General features: G+C 39.0%; 1 protein-coding gene across 1 annotated transcript in view; it reads left to right on the top strand.

The window, feature by feature from the left end:
- The window catches only part of RNF145 (ring finger protein 145), a 70,697-nt gene that overhangs the window by 2,997 nt on the left and 48,654 nt on the right, over positions 1 to 19,046 (top strand). Inside the window, exon 2 of the mRNA XM_019653976.1 lies at positions 3,825 to 3,979. Coding sequence (XP_019509521.1) covers positions 3,968 to 3,979 — 12 coding nt within the window. The 5' untranslated portion in view covers positions 3,825 to 3,967. The remainder of the gene's footprint in view (positions 1 to 3,824; positions 3,980 to 19,046) is intronic.

Here is a 19,046-nt window from a genome sequence, read left to right as displayed (position 1 = left end):
TGTAATAATACACATTATAAATATCAGTGAATGATTATAATTTGTGTACAACTGATACACAGGAAAATTCTGAAATGCACACCAAAATGTTAACAGTTCATTGCACCATATGATGCACTCAGTAAGTATTTGTTGAATGAATGAATGCAATTATCTTGATGGCGACATAAAGCAGGTGATTTTCACCTTGTTTATATTTTTCTATACTTGAATTTTTTACAATAATTTTGCATTCTTTTTATATAAGAAATTCATGAAGGCATCCTTTTTTAAAATTTTCAAATAATACAGGCATATCATTACCACTGTTAATTTTTATGCCTATCTTTGCAAGTATTTTCTGTGCTTTAAATATATACACATGTATATAGAGTTTATATGTGATATTTTAAAGTAATTATAGATTTACAGGAGGTTGCAAAAAGTGAGATCATATGTGTACCCTTCACCCAGTTTTGTGTTATGATGACATCTTACATAACTATAGTACAATATCAAAACCAGGACATTGACATTGGTGTAATGTGTGTGTGTGTACAGTTCTGTCATTTTATCACATGTATATTCCTATAACCACTACTACAATCAAGATACAGAGCTCTTTTCTCACCATAAAGATACCCTTTGTGCTACCCGTTTATAATCACACCCATCTCCATTCCTCTCACCATTCCTAAGCCTTTGTCACTGTTTTCTATCTATCTCTAGAAAAGGATTTTGTCATTTCCAGAATGTTATGTAAATGGAATCATATAGTATTGTCCTTTTTCACTCAGTTAAGGCACTTGAGATCTATTCCAGCTAGCATGTGTATCAATAGTCCATTCCCTTTTATGGCTGAGTACAGTTTTCCTGGTATGGATTTACAACAATTTGTCTAATTATTCACTTATTGGATATTTTGGCTATTTCCAGTTTTTGGCTTTGACAAATAAAATAGACCATTTATATGTAATGTAATTCCTGGTATGTTAAGGCTTTCGTCTGCTACTTTATTGTTTTCTGTTTGTTCCTTTTGTTTTTTCTATTTTCCCTGTCTTTCTGTTGGATACTTGAACATGATTTTGTAATTCCATTTTGATTTTTCTATAGTGTTTTTGAGTATATCCCTTTGTATAAATTTTTTAGTGGTTGGCCATTTTGCTTGTTCCAGTGAGGCATAAAAACCTCATCTCCATTTAAGTTCCTTTACTCTCCCCAATTTATTATTGTCTTATTTCCTCTACATGCATTGAGAACCATATCAAATAATAAAATTTTTACTTCAGTCATCAAACGTAATTTAGAAAATTCAAGGAGAAGACAAGTCTGTTGTATTTCCCCATGTTTTTACTCTTTCCATTGTTCTTCATAATGTCTCAAGATTGCTTTTATCATTTCCTTTTGGTTTAGGAAACTTCTTTTATCCATTCTCTTAGGATAGATCAGCTGGTGAAAATGCTTTTAGGCTTCCTTTATTTGAGAACATGTTGACTTCCCCTTCATTACTAAAGGATATTTTCACTGGATATAGAATCTGGATTGACACTTCTTTTCTTTGGCACTTATAAATTGTACTACTTCCTTCTGGCCTTAGTTTGACAGGAGAAATCTGCTGTCCTTCAAATTGGTTTTCCTGCTAATCATAAGCTGTTGTTTCTTTCTTGTTGCTTTCAGGATTTTTTCTTTGTCTGTAGTTTGCAGCAATTTGACTATGATGTGTCTTGGTGGAGATTTATTTTTACATATTCTGTTTGAGGTTCATTCAGCTTCTTTAATCTGTAGGTTGATATCTTTTGCCAAATTTAGGAAATTTTCAGACATTATTTCTTTAAATACTTTTTCAGGTCTGTCCCCTTCCTCTTCTTCTCCAGCACTTGGTGTCACAAATGTTAGATCTTTTGGGATAGCCCACAGATTCCTGAAACTGTGAATTGTTTTTCAATCTATTTTTTATTATTCAAATTGGATAATTTCTATTGTTCTGTCTTCAGGTTCACTGATTCTTCTATCCCCTCCATTCTTCTGTTGATCCCAGCCATTTTTTTTAAATTTAGAATATTGTGATTTTTAAGTTCTAAAGTTTCCATTTATTTTTTCTTTTTTAAAGATTTTATTGGGGAATTAGGGCAGGGAACAGCGTTGGGGAATCGGGGAAGGGGAACAGACAAGTTGCTGTCCTTTTTGTTCTTCAGTCTAGTTGTGGAGGACGTCGCTTCACTGGCCCATGTTGGTATTGTGATCATTGCGCTCTTCCTGGCTGAGGCAGATCGGTCTCCGGCCATTGGATGGCGGCTCATGGCAGCTCGTGCTGGCTGCCAGCCACTCATGGTAGCTTATGGCAGCCCACTGCAGCCCCACTACAGCCTACACCGTCGCCAACGACTCACGGCAGCCCAGCTCCAGGTCAAACTATTGTTCACCATCTCAGCTGTAAAGGGCAGTGTCACTGCCCCATGTGGGATCCCAACTGGCACCCTGCTGCTCAGAGCTTGCACTCCCAAGCCAACTCAACCAACGAGCCACTTGGCCGGCCCTGTTTTTTCTTTATATCTTTTATTTCTTTGCTGAGACTGTTTGTTTGTTTCAAACATGTTCATAATTGTTTATTGAAGCATTTTTATGCTGGCTACTTTAAAATCATTCTCAGATAATTCTAACATCTGTGTTATCTCGGTGTTAGCATCTGTTGATTATCTTTTCTCATTCAAATTGATATTTTCCTGGTTGTTGGCATGGTGAGTACTTTTCTGTTGTATACTGAACATTTTGGGTATTACATTATGAGATGCTGAATCTCATTTATATCTTCTGTGTTAGCAGAGCTTCTCTGACACTGCATTGATCAGGGAAGGGAGATGTCACCTTGTAACTTCCAGGTTGGGGTAGAAGTCCAGGTTCCCCATTGGGCCTCCTTTGATACCCAGTGTGGGAAGAAGGGGAGTTCAGGTTCTCTACCAGACCCCACTGATAGCACCCTCGTGGGAGGTAGAGGGGTGCCTCACCATTGCGCCCCACATGGCCTCCACTGACATTAGAGGAGGTGGGCAAGGAGCAATTCCTTACCACTGGAAGATGGTAAAAGTTCTGGCTTCCCACTCAGCCTTCTCTGATACCATCCCGGCAGGGGGATTCGGGTGTCTAATTATAGCCTTGCAAGGATCAAAGTCTAGGCTTCCCATTGGACTATTGCTGGCATGTGGAAGGGACCACCACCTTCTCTGTGATACTTGGTTGGACTGTGACAGTGTGTCAGGGGTCTCCAAGGACACTCCCGTGTTCAATGATTCACTCTAGGAGGACTCACAGGACTCAGTATATAGTTGTATTCACAGATGATATTTATAGTAAAAGGTTACAAAGCAAAATTGCCAAATGGAAAAGCTTAATGGAGTGAAGTCCAAAGGTAACCAGGCACAAGATTCTAAGAGTTCTCCCCCAGTGGAATCACCCAGGAGGTGCTTAACTTTTCCATTAATGAATTATGATAACAAGTATGAGGTGTTGTCTTCCAGGGAAGCTCATTAGAGACTCAGTGCCCAAGGATTTTTGGGGGCTGATATATAGGTACCCATTGCCTAGCACCAATTCCAAACTCCCAGAAGAAAAGCAGGTGTGCAGCATAACCACATCCTTTGCACGAACGCTTTAGGCGAATGGGATGCCCTTATCATTTAGGAAAATTTTAATATCAGTGTAAAGGATTGTTTATCAGGGAAGTCCCCAGATGCCAGCCATCAGCCAACCTTGTAAGCAGGACTTTGTACGAACAGTAGGCTCACACCTCCCATGTTAATTCTTTTTTGCATGAGTGGTTATTAACTAAATGTTTTCTCCCTTCCTAGGCTGCACCTTTCCTGGTCCTTTGTCCAGAGAGCAGGCTTTGGAGGGCTTTTTCTGAGCCTGCTGACATTTTTGGGCTACCGACATCTCCAGTACCCAGTTGGAGAAATAGGAAGCCAAAAGAAGACCCAGGAAACTCGCCGCCATGTCTTTTAAGGTAACTAGCCAATCTGCCTTCCCTCCACCTTTCAGAGTCTTCTTATTATTTGTTTTATAATACCACCTGAGCTGTACTTAGCAGAAGGGATGGGGAGAAATGCAACTACTCCATCTTGTCCCAGAACTGGAATTGTCTGTGTTACTTTTATAATTAGGAAAAAAGTGATTTTCTAAAACTTTATTTTGAAAATAAAACATATAATATAGCCTTAATTTTTTTTATTGGATTAAGAATGCTTGACATGAGATCTAGTTTCAAAAAATTTTAACTGTGAAATACAGTAGTGTTAAATATAGGCACAAAGCTGTACCTTAGATCTCCAGAATTTAATTTTAAGCCTGAAATTAGCAGGCTTAATTTAAATATGTGGTCCAAAAATTAGCCAACAGGATGAAAAAAATCATGATTTGATTCTCCTTACTCTAACAGTAAAGTTCATTTCTCCCAATTATAAAAATATATATTCATTAAAGAAAATTTTTACTTTTTTATGTAGCAAAGAGAACGAAAATTTCTAAGTTAATAAAAATTGTAGGTTGCAGAAGATCTACAGTCATTTAATTTTGCCATCATTTTATAGGGAAAAGATCAAGAAAAGAGGAGACATTTTCCTGTAGTATAGGACCAACGCAGGCCCCTGTGGCTGGCCCTGCAGCCAGTTTCCTATGCTTGTATTCCTTGTTTCTATCCAGTCATGTGCACAGGGGATAATATCTTCTCAGTCATGGGGAAAACAATTACAAATGTCCCTACCCACAAACTCTAGACTAATGAACTATTTCTGAGATGAAAATTTTAGTATAATATATTGCCACCTAATCAACATTCAATTTGAAATCTTAAACAAGAACATCAAATCGTTATTATGTTATAGTATTTCACATTATGAGGGCAATTTTCATTTATTTGTTTTTTTATATCCACAGTGACTCATAAGTGAATAAATTAATATCTCCCATGCTTCAGTAGATATTAATGAAATGTCTAGACTATTACAGTCTCAACATTTACAGCATGACAAAGCAAGCTTTGATCACCAGTAAGCTATCTGTAATGAATAGGGTACCATTGTTTTATTCATTATACATCCCACGGTCAGAGAACACTTTTTTAGCAATGTGCTTCTATCCATAGAGCATTAGACAGGGTTCTAGAAGCAACCTTGCCTATAATTTTCCTCCTGACCTTAAGGTAATCAATTTTACCTGACTTCAATCCCTATTAATAAAAATGAGCTTATTGAATAAGCAAAATATTTTTTTTTTAATTCTGTATTTCGGAGTCTGTAGGGTTTAATTCAGTTGTTCTCTTAACAACAGCCTATGGACCTGTGCTAGATTATGACGTAGTTTCCATCCATTTTCTACCTGCAGAATGAGAAGTATAAGGATCGTATAGTACATTACTCATAAAACCAAATGGAAAAATCGTGTTCTTTCTTTTTATTGATAACTGTTACTACTTCTCTTATGTATGCATTTATCTTTCCTAGAATTTTCAGAGCCTCGTTATTCATAGTGAAATAAACTTCATAGAAATTTTACATTTAGTATTTAGAATTTCACTGATAACGTCAAAGTGGTACATTTTTTTCTTGGTGCTGTGTAAACATTACTTCAAGTGATTTGTATTGAAATATTATTTCTGGTTTTAAATAACAGAAATTCAATTAGGCTAGCTGAGTCAAACAAAGTAGGCAAGGAAAAAGGAAGTAAGAGGGCATAGTGCTGTGCCTGACATAGAGTATTAATTGAATATTGTTGAACCAGGAACCGAGGTAAGTTAAGGTCCTTAACAATAAAACCACAGATGTTATCTCTAGAGTGCTGCTGTTAATATGACTGACTCCCAGCCTCTGTGTCACTCGGCTCCAAATCCCAAAATTCCGGGATCAAATCTTATTGGTCTAACTTAGGTCACATGTCTATCTCTGGACCAATCAACTCCTCCAAGAATATCAAATTTTGACAGCACCTGCCCCTGTTGACTGGGAAGGAATCTCAGAGAAGAAGGCCTCCCTGTAGGTCAAACAGTCCCTCCTGAAGTGTGTTTTACACTGATAGTTAATGGCATTCTCTTCCTCACAGGTCTCAATATTACCCTTTTCTCTTCTTAATGTTCTAGTTAATTCAGTATTTATTTATCCACTCTATTCCTTAATGATAGTCACATTTTATCAGTAAGCAAATCATTCATTTTCTTCCTCTCCATCCATATCTCAGCTCTTTGGACTTACACTGATTTTAATTTCTACCACCAGCAAATGGATTTTATGCTTTCATTGTCACTAGCATCTATTACAAGTATTAAACAGTTCCAAATCAGATCATGGTTCTCAAATATTGAAATGTTTCATATTTTAAATTAACACAAATCTCTCTCTTAATTTTTTCTTAGAATTGCTCCCTCTGAATTTGATTATATTTTAATAACTCCAATTTTGACATAAGTCACAGTTATTATTCTCTTTTTGGTATAGTGAGTCTAACCTATAATTCTTTTTTCTCTTCATTATCTCCCCATAATAATATTCTTAATTAACAATGATAACTGCTATTTATTCATGCAAACACCATAGATGTATTTTTTCATTTAATTCTCACAACAACCTTATGGATAGCAGATTAGAAATTTTGTGCTCCCAAAAGAAAAAAGGGCAAATTGTATATTCTGTTTTTTGCTCGTGGTTTGAGAAAATCACTGGAGCAGTCTGTTTAAAACCAGAATTTGTTGCTTGGTGCTCTACCTCTGATGCTGGTAACTCACTTGTTCCTTCTTCAACAAGGCTGGGACGTGCAACCTTAGGACTCCAGTGAACATATCATTGGCATTGCTTTTCAGACATAGTGATTTTTTTCCAGTCACTGGTCAGCACATCTGACATCTGGTACTATTCCCTGCAGGTATCTTCTGTATCAGCTGATGTAGTCATGATGCTTGTATGATCATGAGAAATGAAACTTCTAACTTTACTTAATTAGAGGCCTACTTGGCTTGTTTTTGTTTTTGTTTTATTACACTGCTCCAGTGATCCTTCCATTTCTCAACTATATCTGATTTCCGAGGCCAGCCGAGTGGCTCAGATGGTTAAGATCTCGCTCAAGAGTGCGAGCTCCGAGCAGCAGTGGTTCGAGTCCCAGCCCGAGCTGAGCTGCCGCTGAGCTGCCAACAGGTGGCAGGATGACTCAGCTAAACAACAACAACAAAAAACTATATCCCATTTCCGATTTCCAATCCTGTTCTCCCTCTGAACTGGCTTACTTTTTGGTCATTGTACTAGTTCCCTTACTATTATTAAGTTACTAATCACTGAAACATGCCAATATCAATATGTCTAAGAATTAGTGGGGATGGTTGCACACATTGTAAACGTAGTAAGGCACTGAATTGTAAACTTTGAAATGGTGAACTTTATGAGAATTTCACCTCAGTAAAAAACCCCATTTGTTAATATTCTATGAAATCTCCATTGTCTGATTCATTCATTATATATACAATAATTCCAAGATCCCATCCATGTTCTTTTCCCCATGAACAACAGCCCAATCTCTCATCATCTGCAAGTTTTTTTCTGTTTATTAAATTCACCCACTCTTTCTTTCCATCCTTTAGCTTCTTGTGAAAGCAGATTTATGCTTTCCTGAAGATAGGCATTTTCATCCCAACTATCCGATATTGGCACCTTGAGTTGTTCATTTAGCTGATATATTTTTAAGGGTGTTTTGGTTGTAGCTACTTAAAACTGGATATGATCTGATGCATTTTCTTTTTTTTAGATTTTTCATTTATTTTTGACATACAATATTATATTAGCTTCAGGTGTACACATAGTCATTAGACAATTATATGCCTTATGAAGTGATTATCACGATAAGTGCAGTACCCACTTGGCACCATGCACAGTAATAATGCACTTTCTAAAGATCAAATCTCTCTTGTAATGTCAGCTATCAGCTCAACTTGTTACAAATTTTGTACATTATATACTGGGAGTGCCAAAAAAAATGTATACAAGTGGATACTTTGGTAAATGTTGCTCAACTGTAATCAGAAGTGTCTGGATGCTGATGGTAACCACTTTGAGCACCTCTTGTAATTGCAGAAGTCAAACGTGACTTGTATTCATCTTTTGTTATTGGTATCTATTGAGTATTACAATTTTAATAGAGTTTTCCTTTCTTAAAATGTGTACACATTTTTTTGGCCCCCTCTGTATGTTGTGACTATCTTCTTCCAGTTACGCTTTTTCTTTTCATTCTCTTTATTATATCTTTTGTTAAGTAGAAGTTCTTAATTCTAATGATGTTTACTATTTTATATTTGTTTTTTCATAACTTGAATAAGAAGTTACTAGCTAGCTTAGGTCATTAAGATATTCTATGTTTTCTTTTAAAAATTTTAAGATTACCTTTCATATTTGATGCATATGAAATTGAATTTTGATTATGGTATGAGGTAGGAATTCATTTTCCCATGGGCTTGTTTTTCTCTTGTGTAAAACAAGCCTGGAGGTAGGCAATCCAGCAATCTACTTAAAGGTATATATCCTAGAAAGAGACTCTTGTAAAGATATGCCAGGAGAAATATATAAACAAGTTCATTGTAACGTTATTCGTGTCATCAAAATAATTGGCAACAACAGAAGGAATTTAATATGGAAAGCTAGTTACAGAATGTTGGCAGAGCTGAAAACAGGAAGGTGAGATCTTGGAGATCGACAGCTGCAGGGAGCCACCAGCATCCCTAGGAATAGAAGACACAAGGAGGAGATGATGTCACTGAAGCCCAGGGACCAGGGTATACGGCAGGATCTGGAACTTAGTAGAGGAAGCTCCCGCACCACTGGATGGACTGTGCAGCTAGAGTTGCCAGAAAGACCTGGAGCCATGGTAGGGGCTGCCCAGCAAGAGCTGGATCGTGGAGGAGACACAGCCACCACCAGAGATGCTGGCCAAAGGAGAGAGAAGGGGAGAAATACTCCCCTTCTCCCCTCCTTCTGCCCTCCAGTCTACTATCTGTGCCCTTGTTGGCCAAATCTAACCATGAAGCCAGTGGGCAAGGCAGCTTGAAAAACGCGGGTACAAGGGTCAGCACCCTGTGATACAGAAGTAAGCAGAAAAGGGCAGGGGATGGACCTGAGTGCTAACAGGCCAATGACAGGTACAAGACACCTCCCATATCTGACCCTCATTTTCCGCCCCTTTCTCATTTCCACCACTCCCTGCCCCCTTGTACTGTGGTCTTCAGCCATGGTAGATTATCAGATATTTCCAAGCTGCGCTACGCACATTCCCATTCTTTAGCCCTTTGTTCAGACCATACCCTTAGAAGTTTGGAATGCTTCCTTGTCTCCCGTGAAGTCTCACTCCTCCTTCAAATGTTAGTTTATGTCCTTGTCCTTGAAGCCTTTCTCCCCAGTCACATTTGTGAGCTTCTTACCTGCCAAACATCCTTTTAATATTGGGGTTTCTAGAATGCTGTCCTTGGTCCTCTTTATATATCATGTTACTTGGCAATCTTAGTGGGTGATTTCATCCGTCCCCATGATTTTCAACTTCCACTTAAGTAATGATGATTCACAAGTTTGTCTTTCCTAAACTCCAGACCAACATATATAGCTGCTGATTAGATATTTCCACTTGCTTGTTCCATAATGCCTCAGATTCAGTCTGTCTAAAACTTAACTCATCCCCTACCAAACTCCCTCTCCCAGTATAATTCCACTGTATTTTACTCTGTTGCCCATGTCCAGTGTTTAGAAATCACCCAGTTCTGCTCCTTTCCTCTGATCCCTTCCCCAGATATAATGAGTCCCCCCAAGTCCTATCAGTGTTACCTCATTTACATCTCTCAGAGATGCACTCTTAAAATTTGGCAACGTATATTAAAAGATGTGTTGTAGGTTGAATTGTGTCATATGTTAGAGTCCTAATACCTAGTACATCAGGATGTCATCTTATTTGGAAATAGGAACCTTATAGCTGAGGTCCTGCTGGAGTAGGGTGGCCCCCAATCCAATATAGTGTCCTTATAAAAAGGGGAAATTTGGACATAGAAACACAGAGAAAACACTACGAGCATATGGAGATGAAGACAAAGATCAGAGTGAGGGTGACACAGCAGACGCCAAGAAACCCCAAGAAACCCCAAAGGTTGCCAGCAAACCCCCAGAAGCTGGAAGAGAGGCACAGAACAGATTCTACCTCACAGCCCCCAGAAGAAATCAACCCTGCTGACAGCTTGATCTTGGACTTCCAGCCTCCAGAACTGTGAGACAATCAATTTCTGTTGTTTAAGCCACCTGGTTTGTGGTACTTTGCTTGAGCAGCCCTAGAAAACTAATATAATATGTGTACCCTTTAAACAGAATTTTCTCACCTAGTAATTAATCCCTTGAAAATAATTGCACAAGTTTGCAAAGGAGTTCATATAAGGATATTGACAACAATAGTGTTCACCATTGTATAACAGGATAGACAACCTAAGTGTTTTACAGTGGGAGATAAAGTTCATAAATTATAGTATATTCAAACAGTGGAATATCATGTACCTTTAAAAATATGATATCTGGGGGCAGCCGGTTAGCTCAGTTGGTTAGAGTGCAGTGCTCTTAACACCACGATTGCCAGTTTGATCCCCACATGGGCCACGGAGCTGCGCCCTCCACAACTAGATTGAAACAACCACTTGACTTGGAGCTGATGGGTCCTAGAAAAACACACTGTTCCCCAATAAAAGTTAAAAGAAAAAAGATATCTGTATAATAAAGAGAAAGACATGCACAATATAGTTAAGTTGCTTCAAGGGGGTAACAAAAAACTTTGGTGACTAGCCCTCATCCCAAAGCTATCTAAAGGCCAAGAATCACCTTATTAGCATAAATTCAGGTATAGTGAAAAGGGGCTTGTTAGTCCTGCAGGAAGTTCCCAGGGTTTTAGAAGCTCTGTGCCAGGAACCAGGAACAAAGACCAAATATCAAACCAAATATCACAGCATGTCTGAAGGCCCCAGAGAATTTTCATAGCTCAGCGTGGTGCAGGAACAGTAGACTGGATTGCTCCTTGGAAGATCTCACCACCGCTAGACTAGAGCAGAAGGAGGCAGCATCCACCATGATGCTTTCTTTGCTCTACAGCGCTGACAGCAACAGGTAGCTCCCTCCAAAGAAACCTTTCCCAAATCCTCTCTCTGCTCACACTTGTGCACCATTTGATAACCTTATCTGGCCAAAGGGGTCCAGGAGTCTTAGAACTAGTTTGTTCGCATTCTAGTTATGCCCATAGGAGAATTTGCTTCACCTCCATGCTGGCATCTGAGCATTCTGTTTCGGTATCTCATTTGACACTGAGTCAGCAAGTGCCTGTGTTAATATACCCTGAAATGTGTATGTGAAATGTGTGCGCATTTCCCTTCCTCTTTGCCTCACTTTATACTCACCTAGCTGACTCTGCTTTTCAACACTTAGGATGCCTTCCCCTTCCTTCCATCCTGTGACCCCACAGAATGGGCTCATCCCTTCCATTTGTATTTCCATGGTAACCTTTGCCAACCTTTATTGTAACTAATGTATTCCACTCTGTTTTGAAAATATTGATGTGTTTGTCTGTCCCCAACCCCAAGATTGCAAGTTCTTGGGGATAGTAACTTTAGTTACTGTCACATATTCAAAGACTAACATAAAATTTAAATTACCATTAGCATCAAAAACATAAAAGATCTAGGAATTAATGTAATAAAAGATATGCAAAACCTCTGTCAAAAATTGAAAGTCTCAACGAGATCTTGGGAAACTCGATAAGCTAAAATTCCAAATTTGATTCCAGAATTGATAAGGAAATACAAAGAGCCAAGGCCCTTTTGAAGAAAATGAAACAAGGAAAACCAGATGGGAGGACTTGCTCTACCACATATCGACTCTTATTTAGCTAGACACTAGAGTAATTAAAAATTTGGTATTGGTGCAAGATAGACAAACAAACCCGTGCAGTGGAATAGTGAGTTCGGAAGCAGATCTACTCAGATACACGCACTCAATTTGTGACATGATGGTGCTGTAAAGCAGTAGGAAAAACAGGCTTAAAACAAGCATTAAACATAAAAATATATAGTACATATATTAAATTTGAATCAAGAATTTATGTTTTAGGGAATGAAAAGGGAAGCTACAGAACGAGAAGATTTTTGCATTGGATAAGGGGCTTGCATTCAGAATATACAAAGGATTACAAAACAAAAAGCAAAAGACAGCCTAAGAGAAAATTGGGTAAGAGACTTTAGTAATTCCCAAAAGAGGAAGCCCGCAAGGCCAGTAAACCTGAAAAAATACTCAGCCTCATTAGCAATTAAGGATATGCAAGTTAAAAACCCCACTAAAATAGCTAAAATTAAAAAGACTGACAATACTAGTTGTAGGCTAGCATATAGAGCAAAAGGAACTCTCACGGATTGCTGGATCGCCTTTGGGAGTGTAAATTAGTGCTGACACTTTGGAAGACAGTGGGAGTTAAAAAGTTGAATACCTACAGACCCTGTGGCCCAGCAATTATCTTCAAGAGAAATGTATGCACATGTGCACCAGGAGACAAGTCCCAAAAGGCTGACAGCAGCACACTTGTTCGTAGCCCCAAACTGGAATTTGGGTGTTCATTAACCCAAATGTTCATTAATAAAATACATAAATAAATATGTTCATATGATATTATTCTATACTGCAACAAAAAGGAATTCACACAAGTACATAACTAAAACTCAGTGTTAAGAAGAAAAAGCTAGTCACCAAAGCATACCATATAATTCAATTTATATAAAATTCAAGAACAGGCAAAACTAAACTGTGTTTAGGGACTCATGTAGACAAAGGAAAAGAAGTGACTCTTAAAGTCAGGTCAATTGTGAATGGGAAAGTATGTGGGGGATTTCTGGGGTGTTAGCAATCTTCTATTTCTGGATAGTAGTTAAATGGTTGTGTTTTATAATAATTTGTAAAGTTGTACAATTGTGTTTCTGCACTTAGCATTAATTGTTTTAGTTGCTTCCTTGTCTTCATAATATCATACTACACTGACTAGCAAATTAAGAGGATTCAATGCCTTGGGATTCTTAGCTGCAGATATGAGAAAATAGCAACCCAAACTGGCTTAAGCAAACAAGGTAATTTATTGGCTGATATAATTAAAGGATGAGGGGTGGACATGATGGCTTTAGATGAAGCTTAGATCAGGGCTCATACAGCGTGACCAGGTCCTGGTTTATTCTTATGCCTTGGGTCCTTTTATTGGCTTTGGCAATATTTTGAGGTTGGCTCTTCATTGCTGGATCCAAGATAGCTGAAATTACAGGATTCTTTTTTTAGGTTTAGCAGGAAAGAGAAACTTTGCTCTCCTTATAGTTCAGTCAAAAGCTCTGGTGTTGAGTCTTGCCCTGATTGTTGAGGCTTGATTTGGGTCATGGGTCTTTCCCTGGACTAATCACTATGGAAGATAGAATAAACTGATTGATCCATCTATGGTCAATGACCAATAGACTATATAGCTAGAACGTTCAAGGTGGTATTAATATAGGGAAGGGGCATGAGGACTATTATTACAGAAGAGGGAGCTAGGAAGTTGGATTCCAAGCCTGCTGCCTATATGTTCCAAGACACAGATCTCAGGTAGATGTTAGTCACATGGAACAGACCATCCGAAGCCTTTTGAGCAAAGAGATTCCATTATGGCTGTTCCTGTAATTAAAACTATTAGAATCTGGCCACAGGCTTTATCTTAAAAAAGTTAAATATAAACCTGCCCCTGTTCTTCTTGTACCTCACAGAAGTTCCCCATACCAAGAACTTTTCCATGGAAACAAAAAACACATAAAAACCCTAGCCTGGTGGATGGAGGGGGTCTCTCTTCCGCTAGCAATTAGAGACTGCCACTCTGTTGGGTGGCCTTTCCTTTCCTTACTTATTCTGCTAAGTAAACTTAATTTCACTTTAAACTCTATCAGCTCACGTTTGAATTCTTTCCTATGTGAAGCCAAGAACCTTCTTAGCCCAGGGTTTGAGTCCCCACTCCTGGGGATTCATCCCGTTTCTGGCATCAGTGTTAGAGAGAAAGGAGAATAAAAGATACCGGGGAAGCAACTAACAAATGTCTATGACAATCAGTATCCATTCTATTTAGTTGAATATCATCATGCTTGAAAAGCACCCAATTTTGTACTGCTGCCCATTTCAGGCTGAATCGGAATCAAGACAAAGAAAGTGGCTGGGTAGGATAGAGGTTCACCAGCTGAGCTTAAATCTGAAAATAACAATACATTTGTTTTCTCCCTGCTGATGTTAGAGATTCAAAACAGTCACAAGCACTCATATTGATTAAAAGCAAAGCTGGCTTGTAAGACGTATGAAGGCCATGAGTGAAACTTGGTTGGATTTTGGTTAAAAAAAAAAGTTATCTGTAAAAGATATTTCAGGAAGAACTGTGAAAATATGAATACTGAGTGGACAGTAAAAATTTAGGGGATAACAGTTCATTTTCTTCAGTATGATAATGGCACTTGGTAATATTAGAGAGCTCTTATTTTTAAAAGAGGCAGGCTAGAGTAGTAAGGATTCAAGTGTGTTGATGTCTGCAACTTACTCTCAAATAGCTTAGCAAGTGACACACACATAGATAAAGCAAATATTCAAAACTTTAACAATTTTGAATCTAGAGGGTAACATATGAGTAATATTAATATTCTTCTACTGTATATTTGAAACTCTTGGGAAAATAAAAAATGTTTTGGGGAAAATCTGAAAAATCCAAACCAAACAAAAGCTGACTTGTTTATATGTTTTTTCCTCCTATAGACTCAGATATTAGTTCCACAGGAGGTAGAAAATGATAAACTGATTTTGGTATTAAAACAATATAAGTTCTATTGCTTTTCCAATTATCCATTAAAAAACTTTATTCAGCACCAACTGTGTGTATACATCTTATTGTTAATAGGAAGTTATAATTTTATCTCTGTCTGCTTTTATTACAGAATAAATGTTGCCAACCCAATACCAAAAACAAAAGGAAGGGAACTAACATTTATTGAGGGCTTACCTTGTACCAAGAATATTAGCATCCATCATTTCATTTATTTTTCGTTATAATCTGTGAAGTAGATACTATCATTATTCCTGTTTTATAGTTGGCACAGGGTTCAACATCTAACAAGGGCCATCTGAATCTAAGGGTAAATCTCTCATAAACTGCTGGCAGGAATGTAAAATGGAGCAGACACTTTGGAAAACAGTCTGGCAGCTCCTCAAAAAGTTAAACATAGAGTTACCATATGACCCAGCAATTCAATCCTACTCCTAAGTATGTACTGAAGGCAAATGAAAACATGTCCACACAAAAGCTTATACATAGCAGCACTATTCATAAGAGCCCCAAAGTGGAAACAACCAAATGTTCATCAACTATGAATGGATAGACAAAATGTGGTGTACGTATCTGAACGATGGAGTTTTATCTGGCAATAAAAAGAAATGAAGTACCTGTACAACATGGATGGACCTTGAAAACATTATGCTACGTGAAATAATCCAGACACAAAAGGCTACATCCTGTATGACTTAATTTATATGAAATGTTTAAAATAGGCAAGCCTGTTAAGACAGAAGGATTATTCAGACAGTAGCTGTCTGAAGCTGGGGGTGGGGGTGGGGATTTGGAGCTTGTGAGCAAAGGGAGAGTGACTGCTAATGGATACAGGGGATATTTTTGGAAGGGAGGTGGTAATGAAAATGTTCTAAAATTGATTGTGGGGGTGGTTGCACAGGTCTGAACATACTAAAAACCACTGAATTGCACACTTTGGGTTTGTTGTATGGTATGTGAATTACATCTCAAAAAAAGAGTGAATCTCCCTTTACTAAACCATGCTGCCTAAGAAAACTACAGACATGTATCACACAAGGATATTTCTGTCAATGATGGACTGCATATAGGACGGTGATTATAACAGCTGAAAAATTCCTATTACTTAGCCCTCATAATGTAACACAATGCATTACAATTGCCTACAGTATTCAGTGTATTATAGTAACATGCTGTACAGGTTCGTAGCCTAGGAGCAGTAGGCTCTAACTATAGCCTAGGTGTATATGGGCTATACTATACCATCTAGGTGTGTGTAAGTGCACTCTCTGATGTTCGCACAGTGACAAAATCGCCTGATGATGCATTTCACAGAGCATATCCTGTGGTTAAACCATGCATGCCTAGAATAGTTTTCCTCGTAGAATTGGCTTTCAAAATCAAACCATGGGGTAGCTAGGTTGAATGAGATTTTATATATTCAAGAAAATTAATTATTTTTGAATTGGGTAGAGAAAACCTCAAAGTGCCCAGAAAATATTATTAACTAACAAAATGAGTGACTAAATAAGTACATGAAAATTCTCCTTTCCCCTATTTTCCAACGTTGGCTAGCCCAGTTCTTTGGCTTTTGGCCCCATTATGTGAAATCTGTATATGAGATCTTATCTCTGGCTCTACAAGGTAGTGCATAACGAATTGACCATCAGTGATTAAGATTTGCAACAGACTATTTCTATGTGATTATTAGCAATAGTTGGTTCTGTAAGGAAATCAGGGACTAGCCTTTTGGAATGGCGGCAGCCGTACCAAATATGCACTCTTCTAAACTTTGTGCTGACTTCCTCTCAATGTTGAATACGCTTAGTGAACAGGAACATAACCTTAACAATCCTGACTGGTTTGCCATTCCACAGTTATAAACACCCCACTCCTTTCCTTTTAGCACCCTATCCTGATTGCTTTTATGACTAAGCTGTGGCATTTGGGTATTTCCTTAAGCTTGGTTCCAGGTACTTACCATGAATTTTGCTCCTGACCTTTCCTTATTTGGGTGGGTTTGGATGCCTCTAGAAAGTCCTTTACCCTGAGATGGCTCTTTTATTTGAGCAGTTCTCTCTACTACCCCATGCCTATTCTTTTTTTCTATGCTTTCCTTTTTAGTGTGATTTGGTTACCTGCTTCTGGCAATGTGGACCTCTCCCAAAACTGGATCAGCAGTAATATAATAGCAGTAACCCTTTCATTACCAGAGTAATTTTCTTTACTTGTTTTGAACTTCAGCATTTACAGGCAGCTGCTATAAAATTCAAAGGCAAAAGAGGCATGTGGCTTTTTCCTGCTTTTACAAGTCCAGAATGCTTAGAGTGAGGGTTATAGGGCTTTGAAGGCATCTTTCCCCCCCAGTTTACATAAAATAAAGGTGAGAACTGAGGTTGGCCTTCCCTGCATTTAAGCAAAACACACCAGTCTGGTAACACTACTGAAGTAATATTTTCAAGATTCTGCAATTCACCCTAGAACAAATAAATCCAATTAGAATTTAGCATTATATAGATTTTTTACTTCTTTGTACTATCCTTTTGTTTTCTTGACTGAGACAGTAGTCAAGTTGTCAAATTTTACTGGGAGGAAACCAAGGGATAAGGCCTGGCTATCTTGAGCAGTTTCCTATTCCAGCCATTAGTCATGTGGTTTCTGTAATTTCTTACTTAACAGGCTACATAAAGAGATTCATAAAACTGCCTCCCTGGGATATAGCAGGCTTAATGATTATTCTAAAGTAGTCTAAGGCACCAGGATGAAAGGTGGCTCAAGAGTTATGAACACAATTCCCAGGAATTTTAAAAACTTGGTTTCCAGTTGGTTTCTACAGAGCTGTCAAACTGCTGGAAGTTAGTTTGAATTTGATTGACTGATACCTCCAGTGATTACATTTTTTTTAAATGTAGAACTTGCTTTTGCAATTTTAGCAGGATACTCAGGATTGGGGGTTTATCATTTAAAGTGCAGAGACCAGAGACTTGAATTTCCAAGGGAGGCCCCCAACACAGAAATCCAGATTGAAATAATTTCTCTTGTAACAATGCAGAAGGTGAGGCTTCACAATTGCAGGATGATCCAGAAACGTTGCAACATTTTACCGATGGGCATGTATCTTCTATGTAACAGGCACTGCCGACATCAAAAGCCAGACTAGTTTCTGATAGTGACTGGCTCTCCAGGAACTAACCAGAGACAATGCAAAGAACACTGTGGGGTTTTTTTTGGAGGGTGGTGAGCAGAGGTGAGGGGATCTGTGGAGGGTCGTGGTGTAAGGCAGGGCAATAGAAAAACTGGGGATTGAGAGTTCTGCCAAAGCCAAGAAGACTAGCAATATCCTTCATTCTTTCTGTGCGCACACAACGTGCTTCAGGCTTTGTAGTGTGGGCCAGTGGGGAACAGCCCCTGCCCTAAAAGGTGTGTTGACATTGAAATTAGGGTAGAAATGCTGGTCAGTGCTAGTGACTCGGCAGAACTTCGACCTTGGAAAGGGTGTGTGTGGGGCTGGGGTGGGGGGCACGAATGCGTGCACGTGTGTACTCTAATCTCTGTTTTGTACCTTGGACTCAAAAGACAAGACAAACACACAAAATACCATTTAATTTCACACTAAAATAAAATCCTTTGAACAAATTCTTTAAAGCAAGGGGTCAGAATTTTTCAATTAAGGATAGTCAGTGAACAGTTCCAATTCATTCATTCATTCATCCACTCCCTTATTCAACACTTATTCCGCGACAGGCTCTGCGGACGTGGTCCCTGACACCTTTGAGGGTGACAGTCTAGCCCAGTCACCGAGGGAGTTAAAAAAAATTCTGGCATCATTGCTCCTGCGGTTGCAAGGGGTAAGGCTGATCCTTACCCCTTTTTTGTCCCACGTGGTTTGGGCAGGTGAGTGTGGGTGTGAGTGCGGGCGACCCGTGGTGTCCGGGCAGTGTGAGAGTGCACGTGTGTCAGAATGGCGCGTGTCACAGTGCGCGGGCAGGTGTCGGCGTGGTGCGCGTCTCCATAACCGCCAGGGCCCGGCTGTGTGGGCAGCGGGAGGTGTGTGCCTCCCGCCCAAGTACCGGAGGCTACGCGGGAACCACCCGGCGGGCGCGATTGTGAGTGAGCGCTGGCGCGAGCGCGCGGGGGCGGGGGCGGGGCGCGCCGCGTTGGCGGCGCCGCGCGCAGGCGCAGAG

This window comes from Hipposideros armiger, unplaced genomic scaffold, assembly GCF_001890085.2.
Source record: "Hipposideros armiger isolate ML-2016 unplaced genomic scaffold, ASM189008v1 scaffold_211, whole genome shotgun sequence".
Lineage (NCBI taxonomy): Eukaryota > Metazoa > Chordata > Mammalia > Chiroptera > Hipposideridae > Hipposideros > Hipposideros armiger.
Note: the sequence above shows the minus strand (reverse complement) of the source record. Positions and strands in the feature narration are given on the sequence as shown.